Source organism: Ustilago hordei (assembly GCF_900519145.1).
Source record: "Ustilago hordei strain Uho2 genome assembly, contig: UHO2_contig_03, whole genome shotgun sequence".
NCBI classification, from domain to species: domain Eukaryota; kingdom Fungi; phylum Basidiomycota; class Ustilaginomycetes; order Ustilaginales; family Ustilaginaceae; genus Ustilago; species Ustilago hordei.
This window is the reverse complement of record NW_024545288.1, coordinates 850,338-873,375: the sequence shown is the minus strand read 5'-3', so window position 1 is coordinate 873,375 and position 23,038 is coordinate 850,338. Positions and strand designations below refer to the sequence as shown.

At 50.3% G+C, this 23,038-nt stretch overlaps 5 protein-coding genes across 5 annotated transcripts; 2 read left to right on the top strand and 3 right to left on the bottom strand.

Annotated features, from left to right (window-relative positions):
• Positions 1–323: 323 nt before the first annotated feature.
• UHO2_01888 (uncharacterized protein) lies at positions 324–1,964 on the bottom strand (the record flags this gene model as incomplete). Its single annotated transcript, XM_041559325.1, has 1 exon — positions 324–1,964. One exon carries the CDS (start codon positions 1,962–1,964, stop codon positions 324–326), a length of 1,641 nt encoding a protein of 546 aa, XP_041415259.1.
• Positions 1,965–2,983: 1,019 nt separating this feature from the next.
• On the top strand, positions 2,984–4,100 carry UHO2_01887 (putative EFB1 - translation elongation factor eEF1beta; the record flags this gene model as incomplete). The annotated part of the gene is made up of 2 exons (XM_041559324.1): positions 2,984–3,063; positions 3,500–4,100. 2 exons carry the CDS (start codon positions 2,984–2,986, stop codon positions 4,098–4,100), a joined length of 681 nt encoding a protein of 226 aa, XP_041415258.1.
• A 195-nt stretch (positions 4,101–4,295) lies between these two features.
• On the bottom strand, positions 4,296–6,458 carry UHO2_01886 (uncharacterized protein; the record flags this gene model as incomplete). The annotated part of the gene is made up of 1 exon (XM_041559323.1): positions 4,296–6,458. One exon carries the CDS (start codon positions 6,456–6,458, stop codon positions 4,296–4,298), a length of 2,163 nt encoding a protein of 720 aa, XP_041415257.1.
• Positions 6,459–6,756: 298 nt separating this feature from the next.
• Positions 6,757–8,673, top strand: UHO2_01885 (uncharacterized protein; the record flags this gene model as incomplete). The annotated part of the gene is made up of 1 exon (XM_041559322.1): positions 6,757–8,673. The coding sequence occupies one exon, from the start codon at positions 6,757–6,759 to the stop codon at positions 8,671–8,673; it is 1,917 nt and encodes a 638-aa protein (XP_041415256.1).
• Positions 8,674–8,827: 154 nt separating this feature from the next.
• UHO2_01884 (uncharacterized protein) lies at positions 8,828–11,194 on the bottom strand (the record flags this gene model as incomplete). Its single annotated transcript, XM_041559321.1, has 1 exon — positions 8,828–11,194. The coding sequence occupies one exon, from the start codon at positions 11,192–11,194 to the stop codon at positions 8,828–8,830; it is 2,367 nt and encodes a 788-aa protein (XP_041415255.1).
• Between the last annotated feature and the right edge of the window lie 11,844 nt (positions 11,195–23,038).

Here is a 23,038-nt window from a genome sequence, read left to right as displayed (position 1 = left end):
CGGCACATTTGAACGTTTTGTGACGCCATGCGGCTTCGAAAGAATCGAAATCTTCCGAAAATTCGCCGCAACTTGGCTCCAGACGCTTGTCTCGTTTATCGTCGATCCTATTCCCCGATTCGACAATAACACTCGCACTTTATTCACCTTACACCTTCTCTCCACAGACTCGGTCACAGACTATGACTAACAAGATATTGAAAGCAAGTCACAGCATACGGAATACAGCGAACAAAAGGAACACAAACCGGAATCGAAGGTGACAGATGGTATATGGTAGTGGTAACGACGGTGCAGAAACTCTGCTCGTCTGGGAATGCTCTCTAACGACGAACCTTGGACTTGCTCCCACCGCCGTTTTTAGCCTTCTTACTCTTTCCTCCCCTACCATTAGCCGCTCTTCTCTCCAAACAAGCTTCACAATACCAAGTACCCTGAGGAGGCTTCGTCAACCCCACACAACCCAAATGGAACCATTCCCTCTCACAATCGTCGTCATCACATCCGATCATATCACCGTACGAGACATTGTTGCAGAAGCAGTAACGTGCTTCGTCCGCATCATCGCCTCCGTCTGCAGCCGAAGCTGGACTGCCTGCACGAGAAGCGGAAGTGGAGCCGGTGTGGGGGGAGTTAGCTGCTGCACTGGCTGCACCGCCTCTAGCGCGGGAGGTGGAAGAGTTGGCGGCACCGGAACGACCGGCTCGACTGCGAGATTTGGAGGTTGAAGATCGCATGGCCTCTTCTTCTTCGTCTGCGTCGGGATCGTCGAGCTCTTCGTCGTCGTCATCGCTGCGTTGGGTTGTGGTGGCGGTGCGTACTGCGCGGCTGTTCCTGCTGCGACTGGCAGAAGATTCATCCGCGTCGCCAGCAGCACCTCTTCGCGAAGCACCATCTTTGCGACCATTGGGACCCTCTTCGTCGTCCTCCGTATAGATGCCATGCGCATGTGCTGCGCGCGGAAGACGTGTGTTGCTGTTCGCCGCATGACTGCTCGACTTGCTTCCGCTTCCGGCAGTATGAGAGCTACCATCAGTCTTCTTCTTGTGCGTACTGGCCCCGTTGGCGGCGGACTTGACATCCTCGTCTCCTTTGCCTGAGCCGGAAGACTTGGCGACCTTAGAACCAGCACTTGTAGAAGAACCACCAACAGCAGTACCAGAGATAGCTTTACGCTTCTTGCTGTTCGAGCTCGCCCCACCAGCTGTCGAACCTGCAACAGAGGCTGTATCGGAAGCTTTGTGGCTCTTCCCACCTGCAGCACTCGCAGCAGCAACATGAGTGCCAACCTTTTTCTTCTTCGATCCGCCCGCACCGTTGACATCTGCTGTACCCGAGCTGCCGATTGCACCCGCGTGGCTGTCGAGCGATGTGATGAGCTTCCGATCCTTGAGCGAACCAGGCACGTAGTACTGGTCGAGCTTGAGATGTTTGGTCGGATTGAGCAACGCCGAAATCTCAGGGAAGCGATCAAGCTGAGCATCCAACGCGTCAATGTAGTCAGTATGGCTGATGATGGTTTCGGCAGTGTTGAGAGCTACGCGGATTTTGTCCTCGCCTCCCATCTTGTAGGCGCGTGCCTCCTCTGCAACTTCTTTGAGCGCGAGAAGACGCTGACCTTGGCCAACACCGGGATCTTCAATCAGCGCAGTGAGATGGTTGAGACGCGCGGTGAGGCTGTTGAGGTGTGAGCCGAGGACGGCGTCGAGCTCGCGAAGGTCGGAGAAGCTGCGGGTGAGGTCGAGAGGTAAAGCGTCAAGCGCATCTGCGTAGGCGGCGAGGGTGACGAAGAAGTGTTCAGGACCGGATGGATCGAGACCAGCTGCTTCGGGGCCAACTACTCCTCCGGGGAGACCGCCGATGCCGGTACTAGCGTTTTTGGTGCCATTCTTGTGGGTGCTGGTGGATTGGAGACCGCGAGATGGGCCCACGGCGGATGCCCCGGCTACGGACTGCTGCTTCATGGTGGAGAGCAGCGGCGACTACACGTACGCGTACGGAGATCGTAGTGATGTTGGTAGAATGGAATATGCAGGGATCGAGAGGGCGGGAGCAAAGGAGGCCTGGGATGGGGTGATGGTGGGATCAGGCTGATGGCTGCTGAGGGCTCAGCAGATTACTGACGCGGAAGGTGAGATGACGAGCTAGGAGGATGACGAGCTAGGAGGATGATGGAGGGAGTTCAACAGCGCGGTGCTCCGTGCAAGAAGGGTAGTAGCGGTGGTAAGGAAGTAAAGCGTCCGGATAGTTGGAAGAGAGGAAGGCGATTGTCATCCCACACACTTAGAGAGCTCAATTCGACAAGAGAGGCTTCTTGACTGATTGCAGTTGCGGCTTGCTGCATGCTGTGTGAGTTTGCTTGCTTCTCACCGCTGCTCAAACCGGTCATTCTGTCGCCCTTTCACCATCAGCTGCCAAAGGCACGACCCTTCTTTGTTCTCCGCGTCTGTGGAAACGAGGCCGGAACTCGGGTACAAATTATTTTCCTCAAGATGTCAGAGCGTCGTATACAACAGTTTTCAAGATGGGCAAATTCTGCACGTGCCAGAATCTGGCTGGACTGTGATCGGGTGTTTGCCACCAGCGCGGCATTTCCATTGGCCCAAGCGTGTTGCTCTCCCTCACCACCAGCTGCAGTCTGGCACAAAAATGGAAATTCGCGCCCTTTGAGCCCTAACAAGCACGGTCCGCCAACCAGGAAGAAGATGGAAGGATGGCCACAGCTCTGTGAAGTGCTGTCTGTTTGTTTTTTTGTCCTCTGTGTTGGTGGGATTTGTTTTTTTTTGTTTTTTGTTTTTTTTTTCCTTTCTCTTTTTTTTTTTTTTTTTTTTTTTTTTTTTTTTTTTTTTTTTTTTTTTTTTTTTTTTGCCGCTTTGATCCATTTTTCTTCTCACCGAAGCAGCGAGGGAGCGATACTATCCAATATACTTCTTCTCATCTACCATCGTCTCTGATCCACCACACACATCACACATCTTACACAATGTCTCTTCCCGACTTCTCCCAGGCTTCCAACCTTTCCAAGCTCGACGACTTCCTCGCTGACAAGTCCTACGTTGACGGGTAAGCATCCATTTCTTCTACGGTTCTCTTCCCGAGTCTCTATCAGCTACAACGCCACCCAGACGACCAGCTGGAGAACCAAGTTTGCTTTCTTGATAAGATGTGATACTTTATGGGATATAGATTATGTGCAGTGGAACAACATGATGAATATTTTGCTTTGGTCCGTGTTTCCGAGCCCAGCGGCTTAAGACCCCGCGACCTTTTTGCATTGACGAAACCCAACTTTTTCCGAGCTATCTGATCTTGTTCCATGCAATTGCACACGTACATCTCGCCTCATTGAAGGGTCCAAGGATATTTGCAAGGACAACTTGGCCGGAGCTGTGGAGATTCGAGAGAGAAACCACACTCGAGGTGGACTTTCTCGTCCGAAGTTGACAGTGATTCTGACACTCTCTTCTCCATCTCTGCCTACACAATTGCTGCTATACAGCCACTCGCCCTCGCAGGCCGATGTTGCCGTCTACGAGGCTCTCGGCAAGGCCCCTGGAGCTGACAAGTACTCTCACGTCGCCCGCTGGTACGAGCACATCACCTCTTACGAGCAGGAGCACAAGGACTTGACTGGTGACAAGTCTAAGGCTGCCTCCCTCCTCTCCGGCGTCTTCGCCGCCCCTGCCGCTGCCGCTGCCGGTGGTGACGACGATGACGATGTCGACCTCTTCGGTTCCGACGACGAGGTCGACGAGGAGGCCGAGCGTATCAAGGCCGAGCGTGTCGCCGAGTACAACAAGAAGAAGGCCGCCAAGGGTCCCGCTGCCGCCGCCAAGTCCCTTGTCACCCTCGACGTTAAGCCTTGGGATGACGAGACCGACATGAAGGCTCTCGAAGGCGCAGTTCGTGCTATCGAGATGGACGGTCTCATTTGGGGTTCCTCCAAACTCGTCGCTATCGGTTACGGTGTTAGCAAGCTTCAGATGTCGCTCGTCGTCGAAGACGCTAAGGTCTCTCTTGACGAACTTCAAGAGCGCATCGCCGACGAATGCGAGGACTACGTCCAGTCCTCGGACGTCGCCGCTATGGCCAAGATCTAAAGCCTCCACTCAACAAAGGATCGGGTTTTGCTGTTATACCGGAGTTAAATTTGCAGACTTGGATTGCTAGCTCTCACATATGCTTCATGAATCGCAAGTTGTCTCCTTGTTGCTTATCATGTACTCATTGTTTGTGCTTTTGATCTGAAGGCTGGAATGGCGATGATGATGTGATTGTCGTTCCAGAGTAGTTGATTAGATGTCGCGCTCTTCGCCCCAGATCTGCTTGATTCGTGGGAAGCGAAGACTGTAGACCTTTTTGTCGCCTTGGCCTTCGCTATTCCCCTCGGCCGAGGCATTGCTTCTGGCTGACCCATTCGGCATCGTCGTGCTCTCATCAAAGTACTCCACAGTCACCACCTTCCCCGCAATCTTCCTCGGATCCTTTGCAAACTCAACCCTTTGCTCCGGTGTGAAACCAGATCCAACCGAGACTTTTGCCCCTTTATGCTCGATCTGAATCGCTGCCATCGCCTCCCTTTCTTCGAATCGCCCATTGATCGGCAGCCGCATAGTAGCGACGGTGATTCCCTGGACTGTGTACTCGGCATCTTTCCACTCTTTGAACTTCCGAATGGCTGAACTACGTTTGCCTTCATACGGCACGTCTTGGCGCAGCACCAGACCTTCCCACCCGCATTGAGAGGCCGTGGCTAGCATCTCTCCGACGTCTTCTGTGCTCGAAACTACGTGCTGTGAGAGCTTGCGGATCAAACTCTGCTTGTGCCGTGCTCGTGCATTCGCCTCGAAGGAGATGACGAGGGATTCGAGGGATGCGAGTCGTTTTGAGAAAGTGGGTTTGGAAGGGGAGTTAGACCGCCATTGAGTAAACTCGTCCAGGGTTAGGAGATCGAACGGGAAGAAGGCTGGTTCGGGTATTGTGTAGTTCTTACGCTTGATCAGGCCGACAACGGCCGCAAAGTCTTCAACCACGGGCTGCTCTGTCTTGGCTGGGTCGCCTTCTGCGGATGATATGGTAGCGTCGAGTTGCTTTGCCGCAGACGGAGATGCTTGTTCTGGAGGTCGAAGAATGCATACTTCACCATCGAGGATGAGGGTTGCCATGCCCGACATCGCAGAACTTTCAGAGGATGTTGAGCCTGAAGAGTCGTCCAGCAAGTCCGTCAGTCCAGGCCAGGAAGGCAGCAAGCTCGCAAGCTCCTTCTCCAGCACAGCTAGCGTTGAGAAAGGCCTTCCGCCACGCGACAGCGCTTGAATCGACGCAACTTTCCACCAAGCTGACCCATTCCCATCGAATTCTTTCTGAAGACGCACCACAAAGAGACAGCGAACACCATCAAGCTTCCTGCTGGCGTACCACTTTGACGTGTCCTTACTGGCAAACAAGCTGGGTAGCTCCTCACGCGTCACTGTTCTGCCTAGAGATACTTCGAACGAACCACGGAAGGGGATTGGCGCTTCGGCTGCACGGCCTTGTTTTGCTGCATTCTTTCCCTTTCCGTTCGTGCTGGCTGATGCATCAGAGTTGGCGGCAAACGCTTGCTGCAGGATCCGCTCCCCAAACCCGCCTTTGAGATTGCGATCCAGGCATCTATAAAAGATCTCCAAAGACGTCGGACGCAACAGACCTTTCCGAAACAGCTCCGTCGTTGACATTTTGGGATCATCATATCCGCCCAGTGCATATTCATGTTGTTCAATTATCCCATGCTGTTCCAAGAAGACACGTATCACCGCCAGCGCTTCATGACCTGTGACTTTTCGAGAAGCTAGCAAATGAAACAGTTCGAGCAGGGTAGCCGGTATTCGCTCTGTGGCCTGGTCCTCCTGTTTAGCCCTCAAAGCAGCCGCACGAGTTTTGTCCCTCGACCTATTTGAGGGCCTGTTGAGGAGTGGAGCCTGGTTGCTCTGCCGATCTTCGTCCCTCTTTCTTTGCTGGAGATAGTTGTGCACGGCTGAAGAAGTGACGTGAAGCCGACAGTATGGGTCGTAGAGAAATGCGAGCAGTGGGATCAGGTCGTCGAACTCGGAAAGGATGCGCTCTTTGGAGAGTTTGGAGTTGGTTGCGTTGGCTCGATTGATGAGCTCGCGGAGTCTGGTGACTTCGTCCAAGGGTGTGGCTTTGTGCGCCGAGAGAGTGCCGGGGCCTGGTCGATTGGTTAAGTCGTGGCTGAAGTGCAAGCCTCGGCGTTGTGAGCGGCCCATAGGATTGGATTGGTTCTGTGGAGACGAGCGACACTTTAATGGTCTAGCGAGAGGTTCCTTTCTGGCGCTACTTGATGACAGCGCTCGAGCTGGTGTCCTGGTGGTGCTGGAAGCGACACGGGCCCCTGCTGAGCTCGTGTGAGCTGTCACCAGCAGCGACCGCCAGCTTCTCCGCTGTAGATGATCAAGCATCGTCTCTATGATATTGACGATAAGATGAGAAGCTCCATGTTGCCTTTGTCGACCTGGCTGATCAATCGATGTGATGAAAGCGAAAGGAAGGGGGGAAGTCAGAAAGGGACCAAGCTCAAAAGGTGACTTCGCAGATGAAAAATTCCCGAAGCGGACCTCCACTCCCCGATCCACAGGTCTACCAAACGCGATTCACGATTCAGGGTCGTCCGTGCTTTCATCTCGAGACCAACACCGACACCATCGATCCTTCCTATCACACCATGTTATCTCCGCCTCTTGTTCGCTGGTGTTCAAGATGGCACCTCACCAATCCCACGCTGGGAGGCAACACCAGCTTGCATCTCTCACAAGCCTTCTCGGCCAGTCCTCCCAGCCACTCCCACCTTCACTCCTACTACAAGACGCATGCAGCCCAAACACCGCCGCACGACTCGTCTCGGACCTTCTCACCAACTTCGCCCATTCCCCTTCCCAATCCAAAACACCGCTACTATGGTGTAGCGTCTCGCCTCTCACCTCGATCAACCCTACAACACTCTTCCGCACCATCCTCACTTCGCTCGAATCACAAATCTCCACCATTCCAACCGACCAAACAGTAGCCAGCGGATCCAAAGTCAATCACCGCCGTCCTGAACCTTCGTTAGACTACTTTCTCTGGCGTATTGGCACCCTTATCGATGCTCAGTCGAAGTGTAGAGTGGTGCTGGTGATCAAGGATGCGGAAAGGATTCGAGATTTGTGGCCTGAACATGTCTGGACTGCTTTTTGTCGACTTCCCTCTCTTATAGGGAAGGCGGGGAGGTTAAGTACAGTTTTCATCTCCACTCTGGCTTGGTCTCAGTATAGGACGCCGAGTGGATTGACTGTAGCGCATGCACCGATCACTGTTCGCTTTCCGCGTCTCACTCGAACAGACATTCTCTCGATTCTCGCGCAGGATTTTCCCTTACTCTGGCAATCCTACGGCTCGTCTGTACAGTCGGCGCAAATGCACGCCAAAACGTCTCCTGCACTGTGCAAACGTTCCACCCTTCTCAAACTGCGCAAGGCGAACTCAGGAGCGCAGGTCACCGAACAGACACTTCGAGGGCTGTACGAACAATTCGTCGGCGTGTTTTACGACTCTGTGCGGTCCAACGTCCGCGACATTGAAGAGTTGAGGACGATGAGTGCTGCTGTTTGGCACAGCTTTGTCGTTCCCGTCCAAACAAGGGAATGTATGACGAACGACGTTCAAACGTTACTTCTCTCCTCCTCGCACCTGTTCAAAGACGTTATCGTTCGACTGCAGACCCGAGAAATGGGTCCAAGAGAATGGACGCAAGAATCACGCATAAAAAGTATTCAAGCTAGCTCTGCACGTCTTTCGGCCTCTTCAACACCCTCCAACCCATCCCTCGATCCAGCGTTGGAAATGGAAGGAGTAGAAATGATAGACGAAGAACGCAAGCTGGACGAAGAAGAATGGCTCGAACGCGAGACAGCTTCCCTTGAACGTATGCGTTCAGCTTCCTCTCAAGCGACAATCTCCCTTCTACCCTCTTTGGCGCTCATTCCGACTTTCTTGGTCATTGCGAGTTTCCTCGCGTCTTACAATCCAAGCCGGTTAGATGTAAGGTATTTCTTGAGGGACGATTCGCTGCTGAGTCTAAGTTCCGGAAGTGGGAAAGGAAAGTTACTGAAGGGCGGGAGGAAGTTAGGTCCTGGTAGAGGTCGAAATGCTGCTAGTGGTCGAAGGGGTAGATCATCAAAAAGCGCGCCGAGGGCGACAAATGAAGATGGTCAAACCGAAAATCTCAATCGACAACAGCTTTTGGGACCTAAACCTTTTCCTATCGACCGCCTTCTTTCCATATTTCAAGCGCTGATCACAGAGGCTGCGCCAGAGATGTCCATGGTCTATAGCTCTCTTAACCCGGACAACGATCTTTCGTCCAGCAGTGGTGGTGGCGGAGAGAAGGAAAAAGAGAATGACAGATCAACTCTGTGGGAATACAGAAGTAAAAGCTTGTCCGTGTATTCGCAGATCAACGGACTGGTGGCGAGGAGGATGCTAGTGAGGACGAGTGCACAGGACAAGTTGGGTACAAGCATCAACTTCAGGACGAATGTCAGTTATAGCGTCGTAGCAGTTCTGGCGAAACGGGTCAAGTTTGAATTGGATGAATGGCTCTGGGATTGGGGTGCTGGTGGAGTCAACAGCATGTGATCATAGCGGAATAGGAATGTCACACATTCCTCATACGTGTCTTGCATAGAGTGGTCCAGGATCGTGGATTGAACACAAGAGTGAGGCTAGGATATAGTGAGAGCGGAACAGAACTGCCACGTTAAAAAGAGTGCCTTCTGCGTGAATCGAAGGCTTAGAAAGCCTCCCACTTCTGATTACCAAGCGAAATCAATCTGTTAAAGACTTCATCCCTCCTTCCCATCGCTGTCAACTTATACACCTTACCCTGCTTATCCACAATCTCAATGCCATCCGCAACTTCCCCACCCAACGCCCAACCCACAACGAGCTTCCCCTTCCAGCCCAAACCTCCCACCTTGTGAATCTCCTTGATCTCATCAATCGCAATAGTGAACGTCGCGCCTTTTTGCTGTACCAACCTTTGTGCTGTTTCTGCAGCCGAACTTGCTGAGCTTTCCTTGCTAGCAGCTGCAGCGGCAGCGATTGGGCTTGCATTGCCCTTTCGTTCGAAAGCAACGGAGGGTGTGGCGGCGGTGGTAAGAATGTACACGTGACCTTTCTTTCCCTTGTAACGGGCTTGAAATTTGACTGGGCCGTCGGCTGCGTATTTCTTGGCAGCTGCTTCGGATTGAACCACGCCGAGCTTGGCTTTAGCGTGCATAGATTGGATGGTGGTTGCTTTGACACGATTGACTCCGAGAGCAGTTTCAACACCTGCTTTGGTGACGCCTTTGAGGATGCTAAGTACTTTACTGCCTTTCTTGCCCGTTTTGGGATCGGTGGCTGATTCGTCTTCGCCATCTGAAAGGCTAGCTACGTCTTCTGCCTGTGCTTCCGCGAGTTGCTCAGCATACTCAGGGGGTAGGTCGGGGTGATCAGCCATGTCGGATCCGTGCAATGCCTTGGGTGGTGGAGAGACAACAGTAGGCGGGGGAGGAGGAAGGGGTGACTTGTTGGCCTCTCCAATCCTAAGCAAAGTAACGGTAAGCTGGGCATTGGTGGGAACACCACGCAGCAACATGAATCGCAACTCGAGGTACTCTCTCCAGTCCGGAACATTGCGGTCGAGAAAAGCAATGACTTCTGGGAACTTGACTCGATCGATCAGAGGTTGCCCGAACAGCGCGAAACCCATACCGAAAGTAGAGCCCTTGTAGATCATGGTCTCGTTGATGAAGAAGGAAGCCAACAGAACGGGGACGATGGCACCAGCCAATCGGTATCGAGGCACCCAGCGGGAGAAAGGTGGTGTCGGGGAAAGCGCGTTGCCAAATCGCTCGTAGTCGTCGCAAACGTTGTTGAGGATGTGCATGAAGGGTGCGAGGCTGGCAAAGATGGCTTGCTCCGTGGGCTTTTTGGTGTGATCGCCCTTGTCTGGATGACCCGCCTTTTCGCCGGCAGCTTTGCTCTGTGCAGAGTGCGATACAGCTGCTACGTTGGTTGGGTCAGGGATCTTGTCTTCTGCGTCTTTTTTGGACTTCTTGGTAGTCGAGTTGCTTTTCTTGACGGAAGAAGTATCGTCGTCGCTGTCGTCCGAGCCCTCTTCGTCTTCGTCACGGAAGGCCTCAGCGCCCTGGTTGGAAGACTTGCCAGCAGCAGTGCTCAGTGCGACACTGCCAAGGGCACCAACGAAGTTGGACGCTTCCTGCTCGACGGCTTCACCCTCGAAAGTTTCAGCAGCACCTGTCAGACTGCTCTTGCTACCGAGATGGCCTGCTTTGGGTGCCTTGGCTTGTCCTGTTTTGGGATCGATGGCGGCGAGCGGAGCAGAGGGGAAAAGAACGGTTCTCGCACGAGGCGAGAGGATGAGAACTAGAATCAGAATCAACGAGGTGGGTACCAGCAGGTCCAACACCCAAGCAGCGATATAGACCACCATGAATCCACCTGTACGCTTAGGCTCGGACCAGGAACGAAGACGAGCAATGTGCTGGATGAAAGCCACGGTGCCGACCACGACAGTGATGTAAAAACGTTCAAAAGTAGCCTTGAGCTTATCGGGCTGAAACTCCTCCTGGTTGGATATGTACATGTCAAAGTCCCTTTTGGAGACCTTGGCGTCGTCTTCAAGTGCTTTGACACGGTAGGTCTGCTTGTTGAATCGACGAACAAGAAGCCAGAGCGACTCATTCTTCATGCCGTGCAAGACAGGAATGGGCACAGTGGGCTCTTCGCTCCAGCCCAGGTCTTCGAGTTCGGGCTCGATGGGTCGCTTGGAATCGCCAGGCGCAGGTGCGGGAACGTGATTTTGAGTACCTGTGAGATCGGTGACGCGCCTAGGTGCGACCTCGGCCTTGGGAACCTCGTGAAGATGGGCCTCATGGTCAAGTGCTGCAGCAGGAGCAGAGACGTTTTCCTTGTTTGCAAACTTGGCAGCTTCCTGCGTCTCTTGGTGAGTAGCCTTGAGTTTGGCGGGGTCTTCAGCAGCTGGCATCTTTGGATCGGTGGGCTGTGCTGCAGAAAGAGTCGAAGCTGGAGTAGCGCCAACAGCAGCAGCCTGGTCCGGATCAAGGACTGGAGCTGGTTTGGGTTCGGACATGTTGTTCAGCTGTCAACACGACGAGATGATGATAGTTTCTCGAAGCGTTTGCGACAGGAAGGATGGCTGGTCGGGAAGAAGAAAGAAGCGACGAAGGTAAAACACTAGGAAGAAGGAGGACGGGCCGAGTTCCCTGTCATGCGAGAGGATCTGCTTGTGTCTATTGTCGCAGCCAAGACAGGAAAGTCCAAATCTGGCCTCCAAGTCGCTGAGTGATTCAGCAGAATAGCGCCACAGTGTAAAGAAGGCCAGCATGCCTTTAAGAGCGTCACAGAGCAGTACAGATACTGTACAGACCCTGTATGCAAGTTTGAGGACAGTCGGGTAATTTCCTAATTTAGCCGGATACCCCTCATTTGGGTTGTTGTCGTCATTGAGCAATAGCACTACCATCATACTAAGCAAGAACACTTCAAACACCAACATGGTCTGTGGCAATTGTCAGCGGTCGCGCACCTGAAACCCGAAATCTATGGTAAAGGTTGATTACAATCAATTTTGGCAAGATCAATTGTAACAGCCTTCTATAATTATTCTTGCTGGAATCAGCTGTAGAAGCCTTCTAGGACCTTTTTTGCTTGAATAACTTGTAATTAAGGGTTATCACAGATTTTGACTAACTGCTGGGGACACTCTGTCCAGAGGTGGCTCAGCATGATCAATATCCAATAGTTTCTTTTAGATGACATCAAGGTCTGGTGTGAATATGTTTGTCTTGACACAAGTGTCCAGTGTGTTGATGGTTGATTTAGTTGATTGATCCCCAGACTGCAGTGGACAACTGCCTTCAGTATAAGATCAAGAGAGCCAGACTGCAGTATGAACCCACCTTTGGTGTCAATTGATATCCAGACTGCAGAATGAACTGCCTTTGGATGGTGTCAAGTGGTGATACAACACACACACTATGGTAGTAGCAATGCTCTGCAATTGCTACTGATGACAAATCTACTAAGTATACTTATTGTGAAGTTATAGCTAGTAATGTAAGGTGTAGAGTGGATGGGGATCTATGTCATGGGACCAGATGTGCAGGAAGCAAGAAGATCCGAAGTCATATGAAGAGGAGTGCAGAAATCATGGGATTGGGCTAAGCGAGAGCTTAAGGCAGAGTTCACTGAGATCAGTAGTAGAAATGGCTCTATGGCAGAACTCACCAGGATCAGTAGGAATGAGGTCATTACCACAGAGTTCAGTGGGAATGGTAATACCATGCTCATATGACAGACCTAATGAGGATCAGTTTAAGAGATGCCTCTATCACCGATATGGCAAGAGGAGGATATGATGAAAGGGGCGCAAGTTGCCACCCAGATGAAGTGGGGCTGGCCCCTGACAATGATGAGATAGCAGGAGGACCATCCATCCACAAGAGGCAAGGGAGGTAGTGCCAACAAGCGGCATCACCAAGAGGATAGGAGAGACAGGGAGGAGGAGCAGGATTGAGGAGGCCTCCCAGAACAGGAGCAGTGTCGCAGGTGATGCTGCAATAATGGTGTCATGGGCCTAAATGCTCAGGAAGCAGGAGGGTCACTGGTTCATATGAGAGGGGCACAGGTAGAGATCTAGTCGATACCAGTAGAGAGCATGGTCATAGTGCAGTCTCCATGGAGACCATGGACTCCTATGGACTCACATGCAAAGGAGCACTGAGCCATATGTGAGGAAGGCCAGGCACAGCCATGAGGAGGACCAAGCTCAAGGAGCAGGCACAGCCACAAAGGGGACCAAGCTCAAGGAGCATGCAGATGGTTACCACTCAGGGGCTTGAGAGACAAGAGTCAAAGGAACTGTCACCAGTCAAAGGAGAAGGAGCAGTGTATAGGACACTGGCAAGCAGGTCCTAAGGAGGAGGAGCAGTGTCGAAGGAGTCGACACCAGGTCATGAGGAGGAGGAGCAGTGTTGAAGGAGTCGACACCACTCAGGAGGCACAGGGGTGCCAAACAAGCAGCAGGATAGCAAGGAGGAGGAGCAGTGTCGAAGGAGTCGACACAGCTCAAGAGGCACAGGGGTGCCAAGCAGGAGAGGCCCCTGAACAGTACTCGATGAAGAAGGTACTCTCTGGAGAGAGAGCAGGAGCAGCATTGCTGGCGATGCTGTGAAGAGGTATATAACCATGCTTTCTCATCATCAAAGGTTGAGTGGATCCTCATCCACTCTACTCACCATACAACTAGTCAATACTTTAGAAACATAAGTACTCATTAGTTTTCAATCAGAATAGCAGCAATCTATCAAGGTTGCTCCTCATTGTAGTGTGTGTGTTGTATCACCACTACCTGATGTCCGAAGGCGCCCCATAGCAGGTTAGCGGTCTGGATATAGATAGAACTGAAGGCAGTAGTCCACTGTGGTCTGGGGATCACCTCAAGCATCAGTCAACACACTGGACACTCATGTTGACACCACCAACCTTATCACCAACACCATCAACCTCATTATCATCAACATTCACCAACCTTATCACCAACACCATCAACCTCATCATCATCAACATTCACACCAGACCTTGGTGTCAACATAACCTACACATTGATATTGATCATGCTGAGCTACCCCTGAATGGAGTGTCCACAGAGGTCAGCCGAAACCTACAATAGTATATACAACGAATGCCACCTGCTGTCACTGTGCAACTTGATAGTCACTGAATGACTAGCTCGCTGAGACAGATACCGAGACAATAGCTGTCGCACAGTTTGATAGTCACCAAGTATCTCGACAGACCGACCTGGGTTTCAGGCGCGAGACCCCTGACAAATGGTATATAACCATGCTCCTCGTTGTAGCTAATGAGTGGATCCCCATCCACTCTACACCATACAGTACTAGTTATAGCTTTCACAATAGGTATACATTAGTATTCCATCAACAGTAGCAATTGCAGAGCATTGCTTCTACATAGCACATGTGTTGTATCACCACTCATTGACATCAATCAACACCGAAGGTGGTTCATACTGCAGTCTGGCTCTCTCGATCATAGAACCGAAGGCAGTCATCCACTGTGGTCTGGGGATCATCTCAAGCACTCAGTCAACACACTGGACACTTGTGTCAGCACCACCAGTAATCATACTCACACCATATCTTGGTGTCAGTGCAAAGTTCATATAAGTTATTGATTGTGCCAAGCTACCTCTGGATGGAGTGTCCACAGCAGTCAGTCAAAACCTGCAATAGCAAACCCACTACTACATCTTCAGGTGAGAAAAGTCATAGAGGCTTCTCTACTACATATCTTGACAGGAACAGTAATACACAACATGTTGTCACATATCTCAACAGGATTCATAATAGATGCATTCCTACTACAGATATCAGGTTTCAGGTGCGAGACCTCTGACATCGGTCTTGTCTCCCTTACGATGCTGCTTGTTGGCACCGCTTCCCTTGCTTCCTGTGGACGGGTCAGTCCTTGTGCTGCTTCATAATCGACAGGGGCCTTTCCCACTTCATTGGAGTGGTGTCATGGGACCAGATGCGCAGGAGACAAGAAGGGTTGAAGTCATATGAAGAGGAGTGCAGGAATCGAGGAATTGGGCAAAGCGAGAGCTTAAGGCAGAGTCCACCAAGATCCATAGTAGAAATGACTCTATGGCATAACTTGTCCAGATCAGTAGGAATGACATCATTACTACAGAACTCAGTGGGAATCGTAATACCATGCTAAGTATGACAGACCTCACAGGAACCAGTTCGAGGGAAGCCTCTATTGCCAATAGGACAGGGAGGACAACAAACAAGGGAGAGGTTGCCACCAGATGAAGTAGGGGCCTGACACAATGATGAAGTTGGTGCAAGCAGATGGGTGCCAACAACAGGAGGGAGATGAAGGGGTGCAAGTCACCACCCAGATGAAGTGGGAGTGGCTCCTGACTATGATGAAGCAGCACGAAGACTGTCCATCCACAGGGCATGAGAGAAGTGGGACCAGAGAGCAGCATCACACAGTGGATGGGAAGGATAGGAAGGATGAGGGGGAGGAGCAGAGTTGAAGAGACCCCTGACAAGGATCAGTGTCAAGGAGGCCTTCCAGAGCAGGAGCAGCATTGCAGGCAACATTGCAGGAGTGGGTATATAACCATGCTCTTCATCATAACAAGTGAGTGGATCTCCATCCACTCTACACCATACAAACTAGTTATCACTTCTAGTCAAGTATACATTAGTTTCAGTCAGCAAAGTAGCAATCACAAGTAGATTGCTTCCATCATAGTGTGTGTGTTGTATCACTGCTCACTGACATCTGAAGGCAGTTCATAGCAAACCAGTGGTCTGGATAACAATAGAACTGAAGGCAGTCATCCACTGCAGTCTGGGGATCACCTCAAGCATTCAGTCAACACACTGGACACTCATGTCAGTGCCACCAACAAACTCATTCACACCAGACCTTGGTGTCAGTGTAAAGTTCATACAAGTTATTGATTGTGCCAAGCTACCTCTGGATGGAGTGTCCACAGCAGTTAGTCGAAACCTGCAATAGCAAAACCACTACTACATCTTTGGGCAAGAAAAGTGATAGAGACTCCTCTACTACATATCTCAACAAGAACAGTAATACATCAAGCATTGTCACATATCTCAACAGGATTTGTAATAGACATGTTTCTATTACAGATATCAGGTTTTGGGCACGCAACCTCTGACAAGTGGTGACTCACACCCCTCGCTCATCTCACCCACCCTCCTGCTCCGAGTTCATCTTCGGGTCGGCCCCCTGCTTCGTCAGGGTGGTGGACCCAATGTCTTCGATGTTTGGCCTGCTGTGAGACCTGTGGGAATTGGCATCCTCTTGTCAGCTTCCACAAGATCTATCATACAATTGAGGTACTTCCAATTCCAGCAGAATTTGTGATATGAACCCACTTGTGCTGATTTGGACAAGATCTGTCATAGAGCCTCTCTACTACAGATCTTGATGAACTCTGTTGTAACCCTTGATTGGCCCGATCCTGCAATTCCTGTGCTCCTCCTCATCTGACTTCTACTCTTCCTGCTTCTGCGCATCCGGTCCCATGACAGAGGTCTCCTAGAGCAGAAGCAGTGTCGCAGGTGACATTGTGGGAACGTCTATATAACCATGCTTTCTTGTCATAGTAGTTGAGTGGATCACCATCCACTCTACACTTTACTTTACTAGCTATATGTCACAGGGTCAGAAGGATAGCGCAAGAGAGTGCGCCAAATTGATCAATGGCAGTCATGGGAATGTCGTGCAATGGAGCAGTATATGAAGGGTGTGCAACAGATCAATATATGAAGGGAGTGCCAGATTGATCAGCACTGAACCATCAGGGATCAACGAGTTTAATCAGGCTGGCAGTGCATATAAATTACAAGATCGATTGAACCCCAGGGTTCCAGATTAATCTCATGGGGATTGGTTGGAATCAGTCAGATCAGCATCCCTCAACAAGTTGGCTGATACAGTCAGATCAGCATGCCTCAACAAGTTGGCTGATACAAGCAAGTACTAGGAGACTCAGAAAGGAAGGTACTGGCATCGGAAGGAGAGGCACTTGGAGATAACCATAGGAGGAAGTGGGGGACCGAGCTCAGTATCACTCAGATGGTTACTGCTCGAGGGGTGCATGCATAAAGTCACACAGGCCTAAGCACAAGGGTGACCACATGACCAAGGGGTTCAGTCACAAGGTTCAACAAGTGACTAAAGGGATTCACAAGATAAGGTTGAGAAGGAGCTGTGTCTAAGTGACCACATGACCAAGGGGTTTGGTCATGAGGTTCAACAAGAGGCTAAAGGGATTCACAAGACAAGGTCAAGAAGGAGCTGTGTCGAAAGGGGTCATCACACATCATCAGGCAGAAGGAGAGCATGAAGGTGAGAGGGCAGTGTTGCATAACCCTTATGCCATGCAAACGGTAGGGGTGCAGTATCAATGGGATTGATGCCAGCAGGACAATAGTGTCGAAAAGGGGATGAAGGCCCCTCAGGAGGAGCAGGATCAAACGCATAAATACTCTCATTCTACCATAGCATATGAGTGGAGCCCCATCCACTCTTTTCTCTATCTACTTTACTTACTACTCAGTTACATACCATTGCAATAGCAGTGCTCTTGCAATGACACTCAATGTGTGTGTTGTATCACCATTAGTTGACAACTGTAGGTGGTGTTCTTCAACACTTGTGGTCCAGTGCCCTTACTGTAGGCAGTGTTCTTCAACACTTGCAGTCCAGTCCCTTGCTGTAGGTGGTGTTGCTCAACACCTGTGGTCCAGTCAGTTATTGTAGGTGGTGACTCACACCTGCAGTCCAGTAACTCCCATCCTCTGTAGGCAATTAACATATTGCAGTCCAGACAATGTCCAAGAGCATTATCAACAGTACTACAAACACTTGTACTGTAGGAGAGAGTGTTTCACTCACTCACCAATGACCAGTGTCCATGCTGCACAACCTCTGAACAGAGTGTTCAAGGCAGTCAGTCGAGACTTACCAGGTGGCAACATTTGGTTACATTTAGGCAAAACATACTGAGTAGACCTTACTCAATCAAACTCAATTTAACACCCCAAAACTAAGTCTCTGGCGCGCGACCGCTTACACTATAACTTTCACACAAGTATATGTAGTAGACTCGTCAACAGCAAGAATTGCAGAGCATTGCATCTACTTAGTGCATGTGTTGTATCAGAAGCTACTTGACACCATCCAAAGGCAGTACATACTGCAGTCTGGTGTCATGGGCCTGGATGCTCAAGAAGCAGGAGGGTCACTGGTTCATATGGAAGGAGCACAGGTATCGAAGATCTAGTCGATACCAGTAGAGAGCATGGCCGTAGTGCAGTCTCCATGGAGACCATGGACTCCTATGGACTCACATGCAAAGGAGGACCGAGCCATATGTGAGGAGGGCCAGGCACAGTCACGAGGAGGACCAAGCTCAAGGAGCATGCAGATGGTTACCACTCAGGGGCTCGAGAGACAAGAGTCGAAGGAGTCGACACCAGGTCATGAGGAGGAGGAGCAGTGTCGAAGGAGTCGACACCACTCAGGAGGCACAAGGGTGCCAAACAAGCAGCAGGATAGCAAGGAGGAGGAGCAGTGTCGAAGGAGTCGACACAGCTCAAGAGGTACAGGGGTACCAAGCAAGCAGGAGAGGCCCCTGAACAGTACTCGATGAAGAAGGTACTCTCTGGAGAGAGAGCAGGAGCAGCATTGCTGGCAATGCTGTGAAGAGGTATATAACCATGCTTTCTCATCATCAAAGGTCAAGTGGATCCTCATCCACTCTACACAACCATCATAACTAGTTATCACTTCAGCATAAGTATATATTAGTTTCAGTCAGCATAGCAGCAATCTATCAAAGTTGCTCCTCATTGTAGTGTGTGTGTTGTATCACCACTACCTGACATCCGAAGGTGCCCCATAGCAGGTTAGCAGTCCGGATCCAGATAGAACCGAAGGCAGTAGTCCACTGCAGCCCAGGGATCACTTCAAGCATCAAGTCAACACACTGGACACTCGTGTTGATGCCACCAACCTCATCACCAACACCATCAACCTCATTATCATCAACATTCACCAACCTTATCACCAACACCATCAACCTCATCATCATCAACCCTCACACCAGACCCTGGTGTCATCACAACCTACATATTGATATTGATCATGCCGAGCTACCCCTGAATGGAGTGTCCACAGAGGTCAGCCGAAACCTACGATAGTATATACCTGAATGCCACCCATCGCACAACTTGATAGTCACCAAGCAACTAACTCGTCAAGACCAATACTGAGACAATAGCTGTTGCACAGTTTGATAGTCACCGAGTATCTCGACAGACCGACCTGGGTTTCAGGCGCGAGACCCCTGACATCTGGATATTGATCAATACCAAAGGTGGTTTCATACTGTGGTCCAGCTCTCTCAATCTCATACTGAAGGTGTCATGGGCCTGAATGCGCAGGAAGCAGGAAGACCCATCAGTTCATATGAAGGGAGTGCAGGAATCGATGGATCGGGCAGATTGTGGGAATTGTAGCAGAATTCAGTGAGATCTGTAGTAGGAACAGTGCTATGACAGATCTCATCGAGATCTGCACAAGCAATGCTGATATCATGAATTCCACCAGAATCCACAGTAAGCTTGATGGTATGGCAGATTCCACAGAGATCAGTAATAAGGATGTCCATATGACGATTCACATGCAAGAAGGACCAAGCTCACATACAAGGGGGACCAAGCTCTGCCAAGACGAGGACCAGGCCCTGCCAAGACAGGGACCAAGCTCAGAAGCATGTAGACAGTTACCACTCAGGGGTTCACAAGATAGGAGTCAAAGGGACCGTCACTGGTCAAAAGAAGGAGAGCTGTGTCAGGGACACTGGCAAGCAGGACATGAGGAAGAGGAGCAGTGTTGAGGGAAGTTGACACATAGCTCAAGGAGAACAGGGGTGGTACTACAGGGACCCCCTGTAAAGTACTCGATGAAGAAGGTACTCACTGGAGAGAGAGGGCTGGAGCAGTGTCATGGGCAACACTATGATGGATGTATATAAGCATACCCTCTCATCACAAGTGGTCGAGTGGATCCCCATCCACTCTACACACCATATAAACTAGTTATCACTTCAGCATAAGTATACATTAGTTTTCAGTCAGCATAGTAGTAATTGATAGGTGACTCCTCATTGTAGTGTGTGTGTTGTATCACCACTCACTGATGTCCGAAGGCAGTTCATAGCAAACCAGCAGTCTGGATTAAGATAGAACCAAAGGCAGTAGTCCACTGTGGTCCAGGGATCACCTCAAGCGATAGTTGACACACTGGACACTTGTGTTGATGCCACCAACCTCATCATCAACAAGATACTCACACCAGACCCTGGTGTCATCACAAGATCACCACCAATGTATTGATATTGATCATGCCGAGCTACCTCTGGACAGAGTGTCCACAGCAGTTAGTCAAAATCTGCAATAGCATTACTACAACTACAGATTTGAGCGAGAAAAGTGATAGAGTTGGCTCTATCACAAATTTCACTGAGAATCGAAATACCACTAGTGTTGTCACATAACTCGACAGAATCGGCAATAGTATCGACACTACTACCGATCTCAGGTTTCAGGCATGCGACCGCTGACAGAAGGCAGTAGTCCACTGCAGTTCAGGGATCAATCAACCAACTCATTGACACACTGGACACTTGTGTCAAAGCAAACACATTTGCACCAGACCTTGGTGTCATCTCAGTTAAACTATTGGACATTGATTGTGCCAAGCTACATATGGACGGAGTGTCCCCAGCAGTCAGTCAAAATCTGTGATAACTGTCACAGGGCCAGCGGGCCAGCGCAAGAAGGGTGCGCCAAATTGACTGATGGCATTCATGGTAATGTTGCAGGATCAATGGATCAACATATGAAGGGTACACAAAATTGATTGGTGCCAAGTCATCAGGAATTGATGAAGCTAATTGGGCTGGTAGTGCATATGATTTATGAAATCAACCAAACTCTGGGTTCTGGGTTAATCTCATGAGGATCGATCAGATCAGCATGCCTCAGCAAGTCAGCCAATATGAGCAAGTATAAGGAGATTCAGGAAGGAAGGTACTGGCATTAGAAGGAGAATCACATGGAGATAACCACATGTAGGAGTGGGGGACCAAGCTCAGCATCACACAGACAGTTACTGCTTGAGGGGTGCATGTGTATAGCCACACAGGACCAAGCACAGGGGGCAACCACATGACCAAGGTGTTTGGTCATGAGGTCCAACAGGTGGCTAAGGGGATTCATGAGATAAGGATGGGAAGGTGGTCACTGGTGAAGAAAGAAGGAAGCAGTGAATGGATTGGTTAAATGAAGAGGAGGAGCTGTGTCAAAGGGGTCATCACACATCATCAAGTGGAAAGGGAGCATGAAGGTGAAAGGACAGTGTTGCATAACCAGTATGCTGTGCAGACAGTAGGGGTGCAGCATCAATGGGATCAATGCCAGTAGGAGAGACAGTGTTGAACAGGGGACAAAGGCCCCTCAAGGGGAATGGGATAGGTGTTGCAGGCAACACCAATCAAATGCATAAATACTCTCATTCCACCATAGCATATGAGTGGATCCTCATCCACTCTACATGCTACTTACCTACTTACTTACTTGACTCTTAGTTTCATACCATTGCAATAAGCAGTGCTCTTGCAATGACCCTCAAACATGTGTGTTGTATCACCATTAGGTGTCAACTGTAGGCAGTGTCTTCCAGACACTTGCAGTCCAGTTCTCAACTGTAGGCAGTGTTCTTCAACACTTGCAGTCCAGTCCCTTACTGTAGGCAGTGTTCTTCAACACTTGCAGTCCAGTCCCTTGCTGTAGGCAGTGACTCACACCTGTGGTCCAGTAACTCCTGTTCTCTGTAGGCAATTAACATATTGCAGTCCAGACAACATCCAAGAGCATTATCAACAGTACTGCAAACACTCATACTGTAGGGAGAGGGTATCACTCACTCTCCAACAAACAGTGTACATGCTGTGCAACCTCTGAATGGAGTGTTCAAGGCAATCAGCTGAGACTTACCAGTCAGAGATGTCTGGTTACATTTAGTCGAAACATACCAAGTAGACCTTACTCAATCAATCCCTTCATACCAATTGAATAACACCCAAAACTAGTCTCTGGTGCGCGACCGCTTACAATAACCTTTAGTTACAATCTATTTGAGCTAGAACTGTCATAGAAGGCTTCTACAGCAGATTCCAGCAAGAATAACAATAGAAGGCTTTTACAACAGATCTTGCCAAGATTAGTCATAGTTGCCTTTTACCACAGATTTTGGGTTTCAGGTGCACAACCGCTGACACACCTGCCAGTTTTGCCGGATCTCAATCCTATTGAGAACATACGGTATGTATTCAAAAATCTGCTTGGTAAGCACTCACTGGTACCAAAAACCTGGGATGAGCTTGCAAGAGCTGCAGAGGAAGTGTGGAACACACAGATCATGCTTGAACATATCAACCCTGTGATTGAGTTGATGGAGCTGCACATGGAGCAGGTGCTTACTAAGCATGGAGGTCCACTCAAGTATTAGTCAGCTCTGAGACTCACTGCAATCAAAAGCCCTTCTTTCAGACTTGCTCATTGTGTGTTTCATACAGCCTGACACTTATGAGACATCAGTTGTCCAAGTGGCTGGAAGGTATGCTACCACACAAGTTGAATGATTGTCTATTGAACCCTGTCCCCAAACTTCGGGAAGGGACTGTACCAGACACTTTTCTTCTCGCCAGCACAGGATCGGTTGTGCCATTCTTGGCGAAGAGAGCGCTGTGAAGGACGGCATTTCATCTCAAGCTGACTCGCTTGCTTGTCCTTCAGTCGGCGCTGAATGACAGCGTTACCGTGCATCTCCGCCTCCACACGCTCTCAAGCCCGTCTTCAAAATTACATCCTCTCGGCTTAACATTCCTGAACAGAAGGAAACGCAGATGAAATGCGGGGAAAGCATTTCAAGATCTGCATAGCATGCAAACCTGCCTAGACGCAAGTCCTGTGCGCTTTGCGAGTTTGAGGCAAATGTTGAGGTGAAGCGGACACCTTTGAAAAGCCAGTGTCCACCGCAGCAGCAGCCGTCATTATTGTGGCTTGTTACCCCCAACCTGTCAACCCGCCAGTCACATGGACGGCTATCACGATAATCCGTTAATGAAAGCCTTTGCGTGTGGTCTGTGCAACCCACTTACAACAGCATTCCCGCTCGTTGAACTTCCGCCCTTCCCTACCTTGTATCCACCATCCGAACTCACCATCCATACCCTCCTCGGCGCCCACCCGCGCTCACCCTCTTCGTTTCCAAG